Genomic DNA, 21272 nt, shown 5'->3' with positions numbered 1-21272 from the left:
GGGGCAGAGTGCTTCTTAATGAGCTGCCTGTGGGGGCGGGGCATTCCATAATACGCACCTACATCTGGAATCACGCTCATGTTCAGTAACGTCCAGACTCAGGCTCAAGAAATGGGCCACTCAACTCTCTGGCCATGTTCACATTACGGGCAAATTCAATTTGCTGATAAAGTCATTAATCATCATTATCTTGATTGGTTTCCCAAATCTGATTTGGGAGTGTGTCCGCACTGCCACAAATCTGATTCTCAAGTCGGATCTGTGTGTCCAGACCTAAACAGCCTATCTGCATTGGTTGCTATGGTAACGACGTGGGCATCAGTAAATACATACTTTGGTGCCGTGGTTTTCCTGCGCCGAAGCATTTGATCATGAGTTGCGAGTGACGTTCAAATCAGATTTGGTGGATCTGCGCGTCCGCACTCAAGTCACACCAGTCGAAAGCAGATTGGAAACTACCTCCATATGTGGTTTGGGACAAGTGACACAAATCAGACTTGGAGCGTCCAGACTCAAAAAAACAATCTGGATAAAGTCATTAATAGGTCACTAAAGTTCACAAATCAGATTTGGCCTCCTAGTCTGAACATGGCCTCTGTGGCGACTCAGACTTGGACTCGAGACTCAACTCGAACTCGAGATATAGTGACTCGACTACAACGCTGGCATTTGTTTTGTTTTGACACCGGGGCTGGGGGTGTCCTGGGGAGCCTCACTCCTGGTCCTGGTGGCTGCGGGCTCCCTGTGCTACTGGCCCTCAGGCTCAAAGATGACTGAAAAGAGGCATCTAAAAGGCAAACAATAAAACACAGTATACGAACATGCTGGCTGAAGTAGAAACGTGTGTGCGGTTAACGCTGAAAAAAGAGCTTTTTAAATAGGTTATGAAGAATACGATCGCTAAGCTATTGTCGTCCGCAGGCGGATTGAGTTACTACACGGCCACTGACAAAAAGGGCTTCATTTGTTGCCAAAATTGCATTCAATAAGCTCGCTCGATTACCTTTTCTCATGTGAAATAAAGGTAGCGCAACATCGGGGCCAGGGGGATTACGTGTGAAATTCCACCTACAAAATTGGCTAGACTTACAGACAAACAGGATCAGATAAGGACTGCCTCCGCTTTAACACCGACCACGACAATATCAGATCTAGGCCATGTATTTTTAAATCGTTTCTTTTTCTTTAGTACCTTTTGTATAGATGGTTTTTCGCTGGAATTCTGTTGTTCAGACTCAGACTACTAGTCGGACAATAAGTCCCATTCAATTGACATGAGTTGGATATTTGTCTTTGGCACCGGCGTAATAAAAGACAAAGCGACATCGCACACCGACATAAAAGACAACTTTAAGAAGATAGAATCCAAAGTGATGAGTGGCAATGATGGTGATAAAGTTGCTGAGAGGATTGCACTTCCCAGTGGCGTGTAAGTTTATTGTATCGGAAGGCATACTACGCAGCAGGACTTAGCACTAAATACATAATGTACATTAAAAACCACGCCCCCAGGTTGTTGAGATAAGAGGTGCAGGTTTGCGCAGGCCGGTGTCATGCCGAGTTTTGCACCCCCGCCGAGAATTGCACCCCCACCATATTTTGGGGCTGTTTCAACTTAAAAACAGGGATGCAAATCTCGGCAGGTACAAACCGCCCAGATTTGCACCCCCCTCCATGAAGCCAGGAGAGATCCCCAGGTCTCGAGGTCATCCGTACCCGGATTTTAAGCACCAAAGTCGGCTTCAATGAGCCAGAAGAGAGCCCCAAGCATGGAAGTCACCTCCACCAGGGCCGTAGCCAGGGTTCCGAAATAGGGGAGGTCCAGCAAGGGGAGGCGGAATTTTTTTTAGCTTTTTTTCTCCCCCTTTTTAAGCCATATTTAGAGTAATATATCATTTTAAATCAACATTAGGATTATACTGTTGTGATGTCATTATTCAGTATATTCTCTTTCATGTCACCACCTGCTCAGCTCTCATTTGGGGCGTTTGAAGCTCAATTTGGGCCGTTTGAAGCCCAATTTGGGCCGTTTGAAGCCAGATTTGGGCCGTTTGAAGCCCTATTTGGGTCGTTTAAAGCCAGATTTGGGCCGTTTGAAGCCTGATTTGGGCCATTTGAAGCCCAATTTGGGCCAAGTCCAATTTTACAATGAGATGCACCCACTTTAAACCTGAATAAAGTAATAAAACCACTAGTAAACCAGTAGGCGGCGCCTGGCCTGCTGTTCAGTGAGTGGCCTGGCCTGGCCTGCAAAAAAAAAAAAAAAAAAAAAAAAAAATTTTTTTTTTTTTTTTTTGGCAGGCTGAAATATTAGGGGAGGTCCGGACCTCCCCGTGCTCATAGCTAGCTACGGCCCTGACCTCCACGCGGATCTAATGCATCAAAGTCGGTCTCCATGAGCCTGGACAGACCCCCCTGGCTTGGAGGTGACGTCTACCCAGTCAATTATATAATTTTTAAACAGTTAAGTTTCCGTATAAATCATTACAATATGCTCCCGGAAGGTGGGGATGCAATTCTCGGCGGGGGTGCAAAACTCGGCATGACACCGGAACCCTTCTCCCCCACCCGTCTCTCTCTGGCACTGTGTGTGCACTGCATGCGTGTGTGTGTGTGTGTGTGTGTGTGTGTGTGTGTGTGTGTGTGTGCGTGTGTGTGTGTACAGTAGGCGTGCGTGTGTGACCAGTGAGCTTATTTAAACAGGCTCTTATTGAGGATGGTCACAGCTGATGGAAAGGACCACTGGGACTTTCAGTCTGCGGCATGATGGTAGCAACTGCAATGCTGGGTGGAGAGGATGGGTTCAGGAACAGTTTGAACCCTAGTTTCACTTAGAACATTTATGTTGTCAAGTTGAAACGGTATATCCAGCTGGAGAGCAGGTCTATATTCAAGCTCTGCAGTTCCTCCACAATATAAAGAACGGCGACCATCAGTCTGCAATAGGCTACATAAAGCACAAATCTACCAGTACACAGGATCTATTACATGTTTTTGTGTGGGGTAAAACACAGATACCAAAGTTGCAGGTTGGAGGAAAAAGGTGGGTAGATATGTGATTGGGGTTATCAAGTCAGCAACTCCAATCATATACAGTACTGTATGTCTCTCACTGAATTTACACACATAGCTTAGATTATATCTGATCTTTTATGAGTCCTACCTTTTCTCTTGCAGTCCATTCCTTAGTGCACCGTGTTTTGGATATACCGGTAATAAATAAATAAATAGATAAATAAATAAATAAATAAATACCGTAAATAAATAAATAATATATACACACACACACACACACACACACACACACACACACACACACACACACACACACACACACACACACACACACACACACACACACACACACACACCACTCATGTCACTGATAATCATCATCATCATTGTTTATGATTCAGCTTTTAATAGAATACCTTCCAGTGTCACTTGAGTTCACACCTGGAGAGTTGGGCACGGCTGTGTTGTGTTGAGTAGAACAATGACAGAGATAAATATGTATGCATCAGTGCATAATTGTTTGCAGCATATCACTAATATTCACTCATTTTCAATACAATAACAACACTTGTGGCTAAATTCAGTACATTTATTTAAGCTTAAGAAAAGCATTAAGAAAAATAAGGGTAACACTTTATAATAACTCACCTACAAGTTTTAGTCAATGATGAATTAAACATTAATTACTAATTATATTGTAGATGTTAGAATCTGATAAGTCCAGCACTACTTAGATCAGTTCAACATTTATATCTGAATCATTAAGGAATAAAAAACATCTTAAGTAATTTGTAAAACATTAGCTGATGCTGCTCAAATTCACAGACTTGTAAAAACTTGCATAAGTTGTAATAATGTAAACTGAATATTTACTCATGTTTCATAAATGATTGTTACTATGTTATAAGGTATAAATATATTAATACTTAGATACTTATTTATAAACTTGTTGCAGCACCTAATCTAAAGTAACAACTTATTCCTGTCTATTAAGTCTTAATAAGACATCTGTTACTAGTACCAGGATGGCCTAGAAATGAGAGAAACAATATAGTGATAGCAATGGCAATTTATTGTCCACTTTTTTATACAAATTTCAGCATGGCAACATAATGACATGTTTAAAACATTGCTAAAAAATTTACTTTAATATACTGTACATACAGTACACCCACCCAATACACATTTCCAGGCCATTCCGTAGTATATAAATGTTAAACTAATATGAGTACTAATGATGGACTAATCAGATTCTAACATAATATAATAAGTAATTCATCATTAACTAACTGCTTGTAAATGCTACATATTAAAGTGTTAAAAAGTAAAGTGTATAAAGTTTTGACACATTGAGTTCAGGTGCCAGAATAATGCATTTATGGTGATCATATGTCCAAGAATCAAAGATTTCACTGTACTCATTCAAATTTTTGTTCTGAACTCATTTTATAGTTTATTCAGTATTGCAACTCCACTCAGTTGAATCCTCTTAATTCCTTTGGTTTGAAATACAAAGCTTCTAGTGAGGCATGGTGGTAAGATACTGAGAGCAACTCAGTATTCAGAGTATCACCCCACAGCCATCTTGGTAGGAAAATAACAGGTAATTGTAATAATTTGATTGCATACAATCAAGTACAATGAGCTGTGTTTATTGTCAAGCATCATATTGGTAGCTGGTAGGAAATGTATGTGCCATCATGGGAATAGGCTGCTGTGAATAACAGGAAACAGAATGTGACTAAACCACTGATTATGCACTGATTATTTATTAATTTATTTACCGGTATGTATTTATGTATGTATGTATGTACCGTATGTATGTATGTATGTATTTATGGGGGACAATACATATTAATGAACATTTTCATGTAAAAATGCAAGATTATAGCCAGAGGCTAAATTTCATCTGTGGTCCCTTGGCAGGTCGATGTTATTGCCCCATGGAGGCAATAAGATCCCCCTTCAGAGCCATCTAGTCAAAGGTGCAGCAGTGTGTGCAGGCTAACTGCCTCACTCTCGCCCTCATGTGGAAGGAGCATGAATGTGTACATGCGGGGCGCTTTCTCTCCACATACACTCAGACTAAGCACAACCCCCTTTGCACCTTACTTTGTGGCCACATTGGAATTTGCCAGATTGCAGTGTTGGGGAGTAGAGAACTACATGTAGTTGAACTACATTTTGCAGTAACTTGCTGGTAGTTCAACTTACATTCATATTTGTGTAGTGAGTCAAGTAGTCCAACTACTTTTTGGGCATTTTTTTTGTAGTTTAACTACTCAAAGCACAAACTACAATTTTTGGCAATAAAATTAAATGAATATATATATTTATTTTATTTTACCATTACTGTTGAACCAGATCCCCCTTTGACAAGACAGAAGATTGACAAATGTTACAAAACTGATGAGTAAGACAACAGATATCCTTTTTTAAGACATGCTCAAGTCTTTACTGTTTATTTGTCTGATAAAACAAAACCCAGAAGAACCCAGATTTATTGAGAGGCATATTTGTTGCTGGCATGCGACTTTTTTGTAGGCGATTATATTTTATTTCATATCACACATCTATGATCTACATTGTCAAATTAATGCTTTTTTTTTTAAAGTAGTTTGAACTACTGTTTCTGCATAGCTTCTAGTTTCATAAACTACATTTTTCCCAGGGTAGCTTTGCCGTAGTTCGAACTAATTTCCATGGTGAAATAGTTGGCAGCTTCCTAAGCTATGCTTTCAAATTCAAAGTAGCTTCCCCAACACTGCCAGATTGCCAATTAACAGGCAGAAGTGGATTTGGACACACCCTAAATGCACTTGTACCATGAGCTTTAGACCATGTGCTAAGAGATCATTTGATCCTTACGGGCTCCCTCCCTTTGCAGTAGCTTTGCTGTGTGTTTACAAAATGTGTTTGCGTTTGCCGTCTGTCACCTTGTAGTGGTCAGGAAGGGGGGAAATCGCTCAGTGTAGCTTTTTAATATGCATTTTAATCAGCAAATTAATTGTTATGCATGCATTTATTAACATTCATAACTAACATTCATTTATTAATTATTCTGATGATTATTGTGATTGGAATATAGTATATGTTCACACAGGCTGCTCTGGTGACTGGCTCAATCAGGACCTGCAAAAAAAAAGACAAAAACCTTACATTAGACATAATGTGCTGTCAATGTAGGTTGGCTTAAGTAGGCAGACAGACATGCCAGCAACCGTGGGTCACCACCCCCTCCACCGACTATTTCATGTAAATGTTTTTGATGTTTGAGAACTGGTTGGGTGTCTCAATAGTATACCAAACCCTCCCGACTTCAAATCCATCACTTCTTTTTCTGCTAAGTAGCTGTCCACCACCACTATGTCCTGCTCTGAAATCCAGCTTCTGTTTAGCTGTTGTTTATTAATCAGAGTGCATTCGTCGTTGGCAACAGTTGTCTCCTTGTTGGGTTGTTTACCCCTGAGTTTCTCATCGCTGTGTTGTGTGCATCATGTACAGTATCAGACTTTTGATGAATTGGATGTCGTGTTTTTCGCGTTTTACTGCCGCAGAAAGGAGGATAATGTTCTTCGCATCTGTGGCTGAGATCAATTCAAACTACTGTAATAAGAAAACTTCCAGCTGTCTCTCCCTCACACTCCATCTTTTGTTTTGATCATTTTTCATTCCACAGGCAAAGTGACCGCCTACTTCCTGCTTCAGCACTGTACCAGAGATTTTTATCTGCCATTTATTTTCCCCATAGACATTTGGTAAAATGCTTATAAAAATTGTTTTACTTCATCAAACCAAACGGTTCAGCTATATTTAGAATCGGGAGAGACCATAGAACATTTCACTCGGACCAAAACTTAAAAAAACTACATAGAAAAAATAAATCCGCTTTAAATCCGCAATGTTTTTACGTTTTGGTCCGAGTGAAATGTTACGTGGTCTCTCCTGTTTCTAAATATATCTGAACTGTTTGGTTTGTCTAAGTAAAACTATTTTCATAAGCATTTTATGAAATGTCTATGGGAAAATGAATGGCGGAGGAAAATCTCTAGTACAGTGCTGAAGCAGGAAGTAGGTGGTTATTTTGCCTCTCTATGTGATCTAATCATGCCCTCATTCCCACCCCGTATTACATCCCAGGTCTTTTCCTGTGCATGTGGTGCAACCCCATATAATAATAATAATAATAATAATAATAATAATAATAATAATAATAATAATAATAATAATAATAATAATAATAATACATTGAGTTTGTATAAGCTTCTAATCTGCAGTCACTTAAGATAGGTTCATGGAGAGAGAACCACAAGTCAACATTGAACACAGTTAATAACGATCAGCAACCAATCAATAAACAATCAATCAATAAACAATCAATCAATCAATTTTCACTCACAGGACCACCGCTGCCAGCGTCGGCGAGTTGTTTGAGCAGAGTGAGACAGCCCAAACAGGCCTTTGGGGTACACTTACACCTACGAACATGTGTAAGCCAACTCCAGGTACTTGTAAATGCTACCGCAGGGTGGCACGCCAAACACTGAGTTGCTCGCATAGACAGTGCACGTGCGTTTCCCGTTACAGCTGTGGATCAGATGCAGAGTGATACCAGTGAATACATTGTTCCATCTCATCAAATTTCAACAAAGCTGTGCTCTGTTCCAGCTGCAGCTAACATTGTAGGCTAAGCTACATTGTAGGCTAAGCTACATTGTAGGCTAAGCTACAGTTGTAAAACTTCGAACCATGCTTCCCCCCTCATGTAGGAATAATGCAACTGTACCTTTTGCCAACACTGCTAGTGACCCGACGTGAGCAGTCAACGTTTTGGAGCTGATATGCAGGGCGTTTGTAAGAGCACGTGGTCCGGTCGCGGCGGCCATAATCAGCACTCAGGACAGTTATAACCTGCCTGGACTCTGAGAACAGGAGGAGGAAATGTTGGAAAGGTAGAGACGAAAGAGAAATGTGGTCAATTCTACTTTAAGAAGATGCAGGCGACAACAGGGGCAAGTGTCAAAAATTTGTTGAAAATGTGTTTTTATTTATTTCTACGCTTATGTTTATGATGTTAATGAGAAACTGTGATCTTACGACAACGTGGGAATGCCAGAGAGTGCTCGCATGCAACGAGGTAAACTGTTGAAGTAGTCGTAACATGAATCAGGTTAGACGTCACATGTATCTGACTTGTTATTTTCAGCTTAGTTTCATTGTTGGTGTCATGCAGACATACGACTCACATGCTGGGCGGCATCTGAAGTAGATAACCAGGTATTTGTAGGTGCCAACGCAGGGATCCGAGGCAGGGAGAACACTTTTGCCTAGTTCACACACCCTCTTGCCGTTACACCTGAAGGGAGAACGTAAGAGCATGTTTCTCACATAGTCGTCCCAAATCAAACAAGCATGGTGGCCTAAACATGGCCCCCAGTCCAGGGATGTAGTTCCACCATTGGGTGAGTGATTCCTGCTTTAATAATGATAACTATTTTCTTTTCAGTCTCATGTAGGAACTAGCTAGCAGCTAGCAGGTGTAGTTCGGTCAAAAGAAAATAGTTCCTACATGAAACTGCTCATAACAAGGTCTGTGGATTATCTTGAGTGACTGGGTCATGATTTCTGGAAAGAGACATTGCTGTTGAGTTTTTCAAATGTATTTCTTTGGCACTTTGAGCACCACAAGCCGAGTGCCATCCAGTTCCATTGTATTGGAGAGAAGGCAGAAACTCTGCGGCCGATTATCTCCAAAAGTCAGGCAACTAAGACAAAACGATATCGATGGATAAATAGCACTACAGGTTGAGAGGGAATATATGTATTTTGGATTTTAGGGTGAGCTGTTCCTTTAAGTGTAAAATGTGTGTACCTGTTTTTGATGGTGCCCGAAACGCCATGGTGAAAACACTTTGTATTGGTCAACTCTCCTGCAGGTCTGCCCGCACTGCAGGTGGTGCTGTCCAGACGTCCATAATATGCAAACCACACATCGATCACGGCACTGTCTGTTACACACAGGAGATGGAATGGATAAATGAGTCAGACTGTGTTTAACCGCTTTATCATATCAAGATATACTTTAATGTGTCAACAGAAATCAAACAGAGGCATAAATGGACAATTTCAAACCACGCCATGCTCATGCCTCAAAGCTGGCTGAGTCAGATGAGATGATAAATGTAGAAACCCTTGAAAATCGATCAATGTTGTCGTTTTTCTTGTGAGCACGGCCTGGTTATACATTTGCTGTAGGCCTACATACACACTTAATTAACCTTTCAAATTAGCTGCCATTTTTGATTGTCTTTGTATGTGCACGGTTTAACAAAAACTTTACTAGAAGTGTGTATTGTGTGTGTGTGTGTGTGTGTGTGTGTGTGTGTGTGTGTGTGTGTGTGTGTGTGTGTGTGTGTGTGTTGTCACAACCCTCCATCCCGGATCCTGGAGATTTGTTACTATCCCCAAACTATTAATAGCAACCATTAAATAAACATCTAGCTAGTGTGTAGGCTAATGGTGTCATATTAGCAAAAGCTAACCATCATTTAGTTTTAACCTCCAAAATGATTTAAGTTGATTTGATCTTAAAGTCCCTGGAAACCAGAAACCATTTTTTATTATTTAGCATTTTGAGTTCATCACATCACAGGAACCTATGTTAATTAGTGGTCCCCCGATCCAGACTCAGAACAAGAGGTGAGCGGGCGTTCTCTGTTCTGGCGCCTACCTTGTGGAATGGCCTCCCTCTCGCTGTGAGACTGGCTGATTCAGTGTCCACTTTTAAAACACTTCTTAAAACCCACTTATTTACACAGACATTTTATTAAATCTTAAATCTTATCCCACTTATTTACTGTACCTTTGATTGCTGGATTGTCTGCACTTTATGGCCGGTGCGCCTCATGCCTGCTTATTACTTTATTTTAATTTGTGCTTGTTGATGCTGTTTCTTGCATTGTGTTCATTTGCCTATTTGTTTATTGTATTTTATTTGATCCTGCTGCCTGTTTTTATTGTAAAGCACTTTGTGATCTCTGGATTTGAAAGGTGCTATATAAATAAAGCATTACTTACTTACTTACTTACTTAATAAGCCACCAGCCAAATTTGAACGATGATGAACGTCGCAAAGTATATACATTTAGGTTTGACAGTCATGATAAAAGTCATGAGAATCAATTAGATTTTAGATTGTCTTTTCTCCCACTGACTGTGTGGGCGTGTTCCGTGTGTGTGCGTGCAGGACTGCAGGTCTCCTCCGAGAGAGAGAGAGCGAGAGAGAGAGAGAGAGGGAGGGAAACAGAGAGAGAGAGAGGAGAGAGAGAGAAAGAAGGAAAGAGAGATGGAGTGTGTGTGTGTGTGTGTGTGTGTGTGTGTGTGTGTTCGCTCGTTGCTCGGCGCATACTGACAGAGAGGAAGAGAGACTCTGCCGCTGCGAGTGCACAGCGCTACTGTGTGTGTGTGTGTGTGTGTGTGTGTGTGTGTGTGTGTGTGTGTGTGCGTGTGCACGCGTGCGGAGGGAGACAGACAGACACTGAGCGAGCACTCTGGGGGCAAGAAGGTTTTATAAGAACGGACAAAAAATCTTATGACGTGATAAGATCATTCATTTTACCGCGCGCACCGCTCTCTTCAATGAGGAAGTGGAAATCCAGACCTTGTAGAAAAGTGGTGATTTTGGGGGTTTGGTTTGAAACTAATGTCTCCTACTTTCTGAGGCACACAATTACTCACATAAGACCCTACATTTAATAGTTAGAAGGTTTTTGTGGATTTTGGTTTCCAGGGACTTTAAGCTAAGTTTGATAATTATGTCAGTAAAAAACACTATGCTATCAAAAAAATTGTTTTCTTTCCATATGTGGGCCTGAGACTAAACAGAGCATCTACACGTGTGATCACCTGATTTGTATCTTGCTCATGATTGGAGAAATTGAAAGTGTTACAATTCTCTTTTACAACTATACCTGGTCTGTCTCCCCTACATACCTGGTCTGTCTCCCCTACATACCTGGTCTGTCTCCCCTACATACGCTTTAGCAAGCTAGCTTACCAGTCACATCACAACTCAGGCGGACGACTTCGTTGCTGTTGTCACATGTGATGACTCTCTCTGCGGAAACACCTAAAAGACCAAACATGGAAGTGTAAAGCTAAACACACACCATCACATAATTATATCAAATACATGCAAACTTTCTCATACCACACATTTATTTACCTGCACTCATAAGCAAACATGTTGCTGCCAGCACTGGAAAAGAAACATCACAGATTATTTTACAGAGCACCATTGTTTCAATGGGCAACACAAAGCAAACAGGTTCAAACTCTGAACAATCAGTACAAATAATCTTAAAACTTTGAACAATCAGTATAATGTACAGATAATTTAAAAACTTTGATCAACCAATGTAGCCTACAAATAATCTTACAACTTTGACCAATCAGTATAATGTACAGATAATTTAAAAACGTTGATCAACCAATATAGCCTACAAATAATAATAAAATAATAATAATAAAACTTTAAACAATATTCAGTGGCTCCTCAATTAGGGTCAATCAACATCAAAGCTTCTTAAATGAATGTAAAGTCAGCTGTATACTCACACAGTGTAGAGCTGAGTCTGATGCAGAGCATGGTGCCAGTGGTTGCTGAACAGACTAATGGTGTTTGGAACAGCTACACTCAGTACTTATATAGCCCACTAGCCTGGGTAAACTGAAATTTCCGCTTGTGGGACGAATAAAGGATTATCTTATCTTATATCTTATCTTAAACCCATCCCCCACGTGACCTGCTCTCAGGCTTACCCTGCTCTCAGTCACAGCTGCTTTCACACATGTTTGGAATTCAGGAGTTATCTAGAGGCCATGCGGATGGCTGTCATGTGTGAACAGATTTTCGTGGCTCATGCGCGCTCCCGCGGAGCCTTCTCCTATCCGGAGGGAAGTGTAGCCCCAGCCGTCCCCCCCCAGAGCTCCGTGAAGTAGTCAGCTCGTGAGTGCATGAGGACAGAGACATCGTGACAGATTATTATTATATAAATAGTCGATGTGAATGAGCGAGCAAAAAACACATCATGCCATTTGGTTTCCAAATGAAGCTCAAACCTGCTCCGTGTGCGACAGCCAACATGTTGCTGGATTGCTGGATTGAAAGGCTCATGGCTCTGATCTGATTTCATGTCTTCTTCGCACAGCACACACATTTAATAAGCATTTTTGGACGCGAGGGTCGTCCCGCTTCCCAGTATTGGACATCGCTAGGTAGGGTATCTGGATCTGGTTGCGTTCATGTCTTTGATTTAACGTTTACACAGCGTTTGTGAAGATTCAATGGCAGAACCGCAAATTCCAAGTAGCGTCAAGTCAGGCAGTATAAAACGAAAACTTCCGGGTATAACCTTCGCAATAATGGCAATTAAATAAAATGCACGTGTAATGTTTTTTGTGTGTGTTTCGAAAGATACAGAACGGAGATAAACTGGAAGAATATCTGCTCCCTTCGAAAAGTCAATTTTAGGTTTGCTGACGACTCCGTCATAGTGAGTCTTTTAAACAACAGTGAAACTGAACACGGCGCTGTGGTTGATGATTTCATAACTTGGTGCAATGACTTCTTCCTGTCAATCAATGTGTCAAAGACCAAAGACATGGTTATTGATTTTCGGAAATCTCGACCTAGCAGCGCTCCTTATACCATCATCCAGGATAAGGAAGTCGAGATTGTCCCACAATATAAATACCTGGGAACTGTCATTGACAATAAGCTGAGCTTTGAATCAAACACTGATGCTGTATGCAAAAAGGTCCAGCAGCGCCTCTTCTTTTTAAGAAAACTGAGTTCATTTAAAGTTTGCAATGTTCTAATGAGTTTGTTTGATCAGTGCTTTATTGAGTCTGTTCTTTCTTATTGCTGTGTGGCTTGGTTTGGTTTCCTCTCCCTGTCCAATAAGAACAGGCTGGCAAGGCTTATCAAAGTGGCAAGTAAAGTGATGGGGGTGCAGCAAGCCCAGCTCCAGGATATATACCTCAAGCGGGTAAGGAGCAAGGCTAAGCTTATTCTCCACTGTTCTGAGCACCCACTGTTTCAGGAGTTTGACCTCCTCCCATCCGGCCGCCGTTTTAGGATGCCAGAGAGCAGGACGCGGCGTGCCAGGGTCTCTTTTATTCCTGTTGCCATAGACAGGCTTAATCTCCTGGGCTAGGCTTGTCTGCACACCCCATACTTCTTATGCATTTGCACTTCAACGCCTTGTTTTTATCATTTTTTTTATCAATATTGTTTCTGTATTATGCACTTTAATGCACTGGTTACATTATTACCATGCACTTTAATGCATCACTCTTTATTAGTAGTATTTTTATTGGTAGTTCTTTTGAATCTACCTTGATAGTCTCTGCTTATGCACTTTATTGCATTATCAGTGCATTATTGCACAATGTTGTCAGTGCCTTGTAGGAGCAATGTACTTTTCCTTTTTTTTGCTCAAACCTGTTCGCTCCCGTAGCTATTGCAGCTGTCATGTTATTATAATCTGTGATGTCGTCTGATGTTGTTTTTTGTTTACTGTGTTGTTGATGCCTGCTGCAACTCTAATTTCCCTCGGGATATCAATAAAACTGAACTGAACTGAACTGAACATAATAATAATTATAATTATTATTATTATCATTATATTATTGCTGAATGCCCATCGGTAAAGCAGGATGTGATATATGATTGATCAGTTGTAATCGATTAGGAGGAAGGAGGAAATATAAAGAATATGTGGGAATGTGGCTTGTCAAGATCACCAGGAACTTCCTGGCAAGAAGTATATTTCTCAGAGAGAATACACGCACATCCAAAACCAGGTTGGGCAGGTGCCGAGCTCAAAGGTGAACAACAAGTAAAAAATGAATAAAAAGCTTGCAGACTGCAAGGGCTCCTAGTTTCAGTGTTTTTTTTATTTAAACACCCAAAAAGGTGACGTTTCGAGCAAAGCTCTTCATCAGTCTGATGAAGAGCTTTGCGCAAAACGTGAATAAACAGGCTCAGACACAGGGGAAAGAAAAGAAAAACAAAAGAAAAAACAAAACAAAAAATATAATCAACATTACAAAGTGGTGCCGCCAGCCACCTAAGGTGCTTATGTTCTTGCAAACGATATGCTTGGGATCTCACTCAAGGGATCTGTGGGAAGGCAGCCGGGTGAGTCACCCGTCACCCCTAGCCTCGTTGAGGTAGACTAAAAACGGGTAGAAGCCAAATTTTATTAACAGCAAAGAGCCACCACACTCTAAATGTCACTGCATTCACAGCAGGGGTCATACACTGTATTGGCTATTAAGATATATAAAGAAAGCTATCATCTTGAAAAATGACACTTTGCAAAAATGAAAATAGGAAGAAAAAAAAAGTATTTACACACTATACTGAAGTAGACAAAAAAACAAAATGTGTGTGAAAAATCAGTGTGTGTGAATCAGAGGTTCCCAAACTTTTCAGACCAAGTACCACAATGTACCAGTCCCAATTTCCCAAGTACCACTTACCACAGCGGATACTTTTCCCCCTTTACAAAAATCACTATGGTTTAACCATGTCCATGCAATAGCATCAGAAAGACTAAATAGTTGGCCTAGTAGGCCAGACGTCCAAAGGCATTTTCCACCACCACCTCGCCGAGCTGAATTTGAAGTTGAAGTTTCTCTGCTGCTGAGATGTAAAGGGATCTCCACTCCGTTGACAGCGATGGATTTCTGTGGGGGAAAGCAATGCAAATGTATAAGTATGTGGATATGGATGTTGCGCAGCTGCGCAGTGACAGTAAAACCAACCAAGAACACACAATAGCAGACACATAGAAAATAACTGACAGTATACAGGTGCAGCTCAATGAATTAGAATATCATGGAAAAGTTACTTTTTCCCCATAATTCCTTAAAAAAGTGAAACTTTCATAGATTATAGATTCATTACACACAAAGTAAATTATTTCAAGTATTTATTTGTTTAACTTTGCATAAGTTTGGCTTCCAGCTCATAAAAAACCCCAAAACAGTATTTCAACAAATTAAATATCACATAAAAAAAAACTATTACTTATTTCCACGATATTCACATTTTTTGAGCTGTATGTAATTTAAAAAAAAGTTGACTTACTTTAGTGTTGTTTGAACTTCCCAAACACCAGTCTGCGTCGCTCATTTGCCTGCACAAATTCCTTGGCGATGGCAGTGATGTCCACTTGTTCCAAGATGTCCCTGTGTATGTGGCTGCACATCAAGTCATTGAGAACTGTTCCATCACAGTGGCAAGCACAGAATAGTTGTCGATGACTGACTTCAATGCGTCAGTTCTCACTGTCCAACGTGTAGGGCAGAGGGTTCACAGGTTTGGTGTTTGCGCATCGGTTTTGGGGAAATCAAAAAGACCAATGAAGTCTTCACGAACTCTGTAAGTGTCATCCACCCAGCGAAGCACAGTGACAAGCTGTTCTTTGTTCGAGATTTCTCTTGTTTCCTTTGCGAGTATTGCATAATATCCATCCCGAATAGGTGACAGAACCTTGCGTAAAACATCGAGTGAAATCAGGTGAATCATCTCATTAACTATGTCATGAGACATGTAATTATTCTCTTTGATCCACCATGTGATATCTGGGATTTCCTTAGATCTAAGCTGCATCAGTTTATACAGGTTGCCCCACTGGGGGTCATGGCTGTCTATGGCAAGACCTTGGCCCATCAGAAAATGGAGAGAAGTCAGCTGTGTAATAAGCGCTTCTCTACTGACTCCCTGGTTAGCTTGTAGCTGGGTGTCCAGCTGTGTTGCCACGCTAGGTTGCTGTGACACAAACGTCTGGAAATGAGCCACACACTCTCTGTGATGTCTGCTGCTTGTATGCTCCTTAAATGTCGGTTTGGCATTTTTCCAATTTTGAAAGCCATGAATGGCGAAAACAGTTTCATTTTGACTAAGTCCCAAGCCTTCGATGGCGCAACAACGACACTGCGTGCAGTAAAGTTTCCCCCTTGTCTCACACAATGTCAGCCAGTTAAAGTCCTTAAACCACTGATACTGAACTGATCTTGCTCGTTGTTGCAGCCCAGTCCCCTGTATCCGTTTAGTTTCCCTCAGCACAGCAGGGTTGTCTGGCTGATGAGGCTTGGTGACATCCCTGCAGCACTCACCTGAACAGCCCAAGTGCGAGTCCGACTCGGTGTGGCTTCGAGCGGGCAGGCAGGCGATAGCAGGCGGTGGCGTAGCCGCAGCGGTTGGCTGTCCTCCTGGCTCGATAGCGGGCGAAATCCCAGCTGTAGCGGAGGACCGAGGCGTACACGGCGAATCATCATCTTGTCGTAGCCGTTTAGCCGCTGATGTAAAAAAATATATATATCTTGCTCTGCTCGCTCTGTCGTTTCATTGTTGTTACGAGTCGGCATGCTAGTAACTAACCAGTAACTATACCGTTTCAGTTTTTAAGTGTTCCGGAGCCTAATCTCAGGTGGGCCTCCCCCACCCACCCACCCCACCGCACGCACATTGTAAAAAATGAAGTGTGTATTGCGAAGTGTGTATTGTGTCTCGTCAAATCGCATCAGCTGAGCTATCACTGGGAGCGGATGAGTGAGACAGACGCTTGGCTCAACTCGGTGTATCAGGTAGCAGGTAAAAAAACGCACAGCTTGAAATGTACCCGGGCCATGGCGCGTGTGGCCCCGGCGGTTCCGCGGCGTATGAGTGTTACTGAGTCAGACTGATGACTCATCATGGTGAAGGTGTTGGCAGCTTAAACAAGTGGACTGTAATGACCCTACGCTGACGTCATAATGGTGCTGGGCACACGTTCAGCGAATCAGCAGCGAACGTTGCTTGTGGTGGATTTGATCGAGCACTCGGGGCTCTGTTATGTTGGTCTGTTGGAGTGATACTCTTGGTTCGATTACTCATGCCTGTAGTGTGTGTGTTCCACAGTAAAAGCCTATGGTTGTATATCAAGTCTGCCTCCGTGACATAATTACATTAGCAGTGTCTAGAGCTAAACGACCACCCGCGCTCTGAGTTATATACTAGAATAACACTAATGCCTCCCCCAGACCTGACGAGAAGGTCTGTGGTGTGTGGACTCTCAAGGTTGTTATAATCTTCAAGGATTTGAAAATCTGTAGGTGTGGAGGAGACACAAGTCACAACATTGCTGGACGATTTGTTTTTATTTTTTATTTTTTTTGCTGGACGAACGTTCAATGTGACGTCCAAAGCGACGTCATAATGCTGCCGGACGAACGCCTGGAGCAGACTGCCCCTCCCATTTTCAACTTTACCGAACTTTGAAACGTGAAACAAACAGAGAGCAGGGAGTGGGGCGAGTGAAGTGGACTAGGGATGTTCATTTTGAAAATTTTCCATAATCGATAATCGGTGAAAATTAACGATCAATTATCGATTATCGATCATATTAATACTTATATATATTTATATATATATATATATATATATATATATATATATATATATATATATATATATATATATATATTACAAAATGAATGCCTATGGCAGAAAATACGAAAGACGTGTTCTCCTCAATGAACTCTTTATTTCAATGTGTCTCCTCTCCAACACTCTGCTGTCCCCGGCGCATGCCGGTGTGAATTCCCCATGTTTAAAACAGTTTTGTTGGCACAAAGGCCCGTGCCCAGCCAGAAAACTAGAGACTATATGAAGCTCCACCTCACGTTAGTCGGCTGTGCAATGGATTGGGGCGAGGAGGAACGAATTCCACCCAAACCTAGTAAAAACAAATATATATATATATATATATATATATTTTTTTTTAATTATTTAATAATAACAAAATCGATCAAAATTCCACCGGATCGATTCCAATCCTTAACGATCAATTATCGATTTTCGACAATTGATGAACATCCCTAAAGTGGACCAAACAAACAAATCCACTCAGTCCCTCAACAGAGTGGATCCAGATCTCTTTCTCAACAACATTAAGATCAGAACATGGTGTGGTGGAGAAGACGGGAAATCCCTGAGACATTTCACACAACAAACAAGGAACTGATGGACTTTCATATTCACAGCAGCTATAGTTAACCAGCCGCTTGTTCCACTTCTCTCTTCTGTTAAAAAGGCCCCTCATAGAGATAGCTAAGAACTTCAATACTATTATTGGATAGTGAGTTGTACTTCTGTCAGTTTTGGCAGACGTGTGTTTTAGCTGTCAGATACTATAGCTGATCCCAGAGCTATAATTAGCGAGGCAAGAAACTCAGCCTGGCTATTCCAGTTCCAGACAGTATAAACGCAGCACAGCCCCATTCACTGTCCACTCCACTCTGGAACCCCTGGAGGTGGTTGTGGAGGGAAGGATGCTACAAAAAATACTCAAAATCATGGATGACACGACACACCCCCTTTACGACCTGCTGGCTGGACAACGGAGCGGTTTCAGTCAGAGGCTCCGTCAGCTTCCCTGCAGCAAGGAGCGTTACAGGAGGTCTTTCGTACCCACCGCAATAACAATTTACAATAACTTCTGGACACGTAGAGAGAGGAGGGCCCTCCTCTCCCTACCGCCCCCTCCCCTCCCGCCCTCCTGAACATTGAATCCAATGCACTGTGCACATGCCCACATTGCACACTCACTATGTATAGTATGTATAGTCATATCAATCATTATATAAATAACAAACTGTACAGCTTTAGTTTAGTTATAGAAATAATATAAATATTGTAGCGTTCCAGGTAATCCAGGTATTACCTGTAATGTGATGTACAATAGAAGTGTCTAGAGTGCAGCTAGGAACTAATGTGTGCGGGTGTGTTCCTAGGGGAAACGGGGTATATATGACCAGCGGCCGCAGGCCGGATGTCAGTCAAGCTATGGAGTGAGCGAGACCGGTTGCTGTGTGTAGAGCTAGCGGTGTGAAGCTAGCTGCTAGGAGCTAAAGGAGCCTGTGAATAAAGAACCTGTACCAACTACAACTCTCCGTTCCTTGGCGTATCACCGATACGTTACAATATAAATAATAGTATTATTCAATACTATTTAGGAGTTTTTAGTTTTAGTGGATTTGATTTAATTTACCTACAGTTCTGGGAAACGTAAGATGTAAAGGCGGTGGAAGTAAAGTGGTATATATTGTATATTTTCGCGTATTGGTTTGTTTCTTTTCTTATTGCAATATTTTAATACTGCTGTTTCTGCACCTTACCTACGGAAGTTGTGTAACTTTTTTTTTTATTGTTTAATGTCATTGATGCTCTTGTCATTGATGCTCTTGTTGCTGTCATTGATGCTATGAGAACAAACGCAGTACAGTCCCATTCAGGAATGTATTTCCTTGTTCTAAAGAACAAACTAAAAACAAAACAATATGCAGCTACAGTAGCAGGGGCGGTTTTAGGATGACACCTTTGGGTGGGCTCAGCCCCCAAAGAATGTATATGGTGGACCGCAACCCCCCTAGGGGGGCCCGGGGGCATGGCCCCCCGGGAGATTTTTTTTTACATTTTAAAGTAAAAATGTATCAATCTGGTGCACGTTGAGATCAAAATGAAGAGACTAGATCTATGAAGAAACTTAATCAATTTATCAGATTCACTCTTCTTCTTCTTCTTCTTCTTCTTCTTCTTCTTCTTCTTCTTCTTCTTCTTCTTCTTCTTCTTCTTCTTCTTCTTCTTCTTCTTCTTCTTCTTCTTCTGTGTGTGTGTACTTCTAGCAGATACAGCTTCTTCTCACAGTTCCTCTGTTCTCCACCTTCACACAAAATCAATAAAACAATAATCTAAGAGTGACTTGAGGTTAATGAGGTACCAAAGAAGTTAAAGGAATTAACTTCATAAACTGTATGGCAACCATGAATAAAGCTAACCTTCACACATAGCAAGCAACACTCCAACAGGCATATCAGTGGCTATTCTAAACATTGGCTATGATTTAACACATTACCAAAATGGCTGGCCACTTAGCATTATGCTAGTGCGCATTTGCATATCAACAGACTCATTAACAAACAGCTTAGCACTAGTAGCCTAGTTTGACTAGTGACTGATATTTCTGATCATTTCTGTGTATTTCTGAAGCACGTCTGCCTGTAACCACAGGGACAAACAAGAGTGCCAGTGCCAGGCAATCATGTAGCCTGCATTTAAAGAGACACGGGGGCTTGTTTGACAGGAAAGACAAAATGTCTGAGAGGAAATAAGAGAAAATAAAACAAAAAAACTTGTTTGACAGGAAAGAAAACAACCACACACAAAACGCACGCACGTGTGCGCGCACACACACACACACACACACACACACACACACACACACACACACACACACACACACACACACTATCCCTACTCTGCTTGGCATCACTCATTCTCAGCAGCTTAGATTCTGCATGAGGCCAGGCCTGACCTTAATTAGGAATAACATCACTGTTAGGGGGCTTGCACATCTACCTTGTTTGGTCCGGACTTTCCATTTTGATACAAAACCACCCTCCAATCCAACCTCTCGCAAACAGCCGAATCTTGGTCCGATGAAGAGAGGTGGATGTCTCTGTCCGGATCAAACTGGACCATGGTTCGGTTCATTTGTAGCGTGAAAATATTTTTTGGATGGTTCGGATTTTCTGACCAATTACAGGAGGTTCCAGCAGGCTATCAGAGGAAAAAGGAGCCACGGTAGTCCAAGGAGGAGAGTTTTCAATTGAAATGTGATCTACTGTACATTTGGTCGGAAAGAAAAATCAGACGATGCTATAAAGTCAACTGAGGGGGGGACCATATAAATGATAACACTTTCAAGGTATTTTCAGAGAGTACGCATACTCTCTGAACTTCAACACCCGGGTGTGATTTGTTTTTATTGAGGAGAGTGAGCCTACACTGCACAAGCATGTGAAACATCAAATTGCCTCCTGGTCCCTGAATAAATAAAAATGCTATTGCAATTGCTAAATTTGCACTGGAAATTATCCAAAATGCCCCGAAACATTTTAATTTTCCCTGTTACTGTGATGTTTTCTATGACTTATCATAACAATATCGCCCAAAAAGTTTAGTTTCTGTTTTAGCTTCTGCTCCATGCCTGATAGAGATAATGTTGTTCTTAATGGCTGTCACTGACACTTCTGTCACATTCCAGAAGCAGTGCACCTTATGCTGTAACAGTTCAGTTCTTTGCTATGGCAGCCAGCTGGCAGCTGAAAGGGTTTCGTGTGGGAGTACCACCTGAAGATTCCTG

At 41.5% G+C, this 21272-nt stretch overlaps 1 protein-coding gene across 2 annotated transcripts in view; it reads right to left on the bottom strand.

Moving 5' to 3' along the window:
* Positions 1-4066: 4066 nt before the first annotated feature.
* The window catches only part of LOC310794690 (L-rhamnose-binding lectin SML-like), a 77940-nt gene continuing 60734 nt past the window's right edge, over positions 4067-21272 (bottom strand). Inside the window, exons 1-9 of one of the 2 annotated variants that reach the window (XM_083656692.1) lie at positions 11632-11731; positions 11240-11272; positions 11072-11143; positions 8888-9023; positions 8262-8371; positions 8113-8157; positions 7802-7937; positions 7415-7602; positions 4067-6147 (exon numbers count right to left, since the gene is read on the bottom strand). In XM_083656692.1, coding sequence (XP_083512818.1) covers positions 7494-7602; positions 7802-7937; positions 8113-8157; positions 8262-8371; positions 8888-9023; positions 11072-11143; positions 11240-11272; positions 11632-11662 — 672 coding nt within the window. In that variant the 5' untranslated portion in view covers positions 11663-11731 and the 3' untranslated portion in view covers positions 4067-6147; positions 7415-7493. Of the gene's footprint in view, positions 6148-7414; positions 7603-7801; positions 7938-8112; positions 8158-8261; positions 8372-8887; positions 9024-11071; positions 11144-11239; positions 11273-11631; positions 11732-21272 lie in introns of those variants that run through there. The other variant, XM_083656691.1, reaches the window with a different exon arrangement.

The sequence above is a fragment of the Poromitra crassiceps genome (assembly GCF_964638095.1).
Source record: "Poromitra crassiceps genome assembly, chromosome: 20".
Lineage (NCBI taxonomy): Eukaryota > Metazoa > Chordata > Actinopteri > Beryciformes > Melamphaidae > Poromitra > Poromitra crassiceps.
This window is presented reverse-complemented; position numbering and strand designations above follow the sequence as displayed.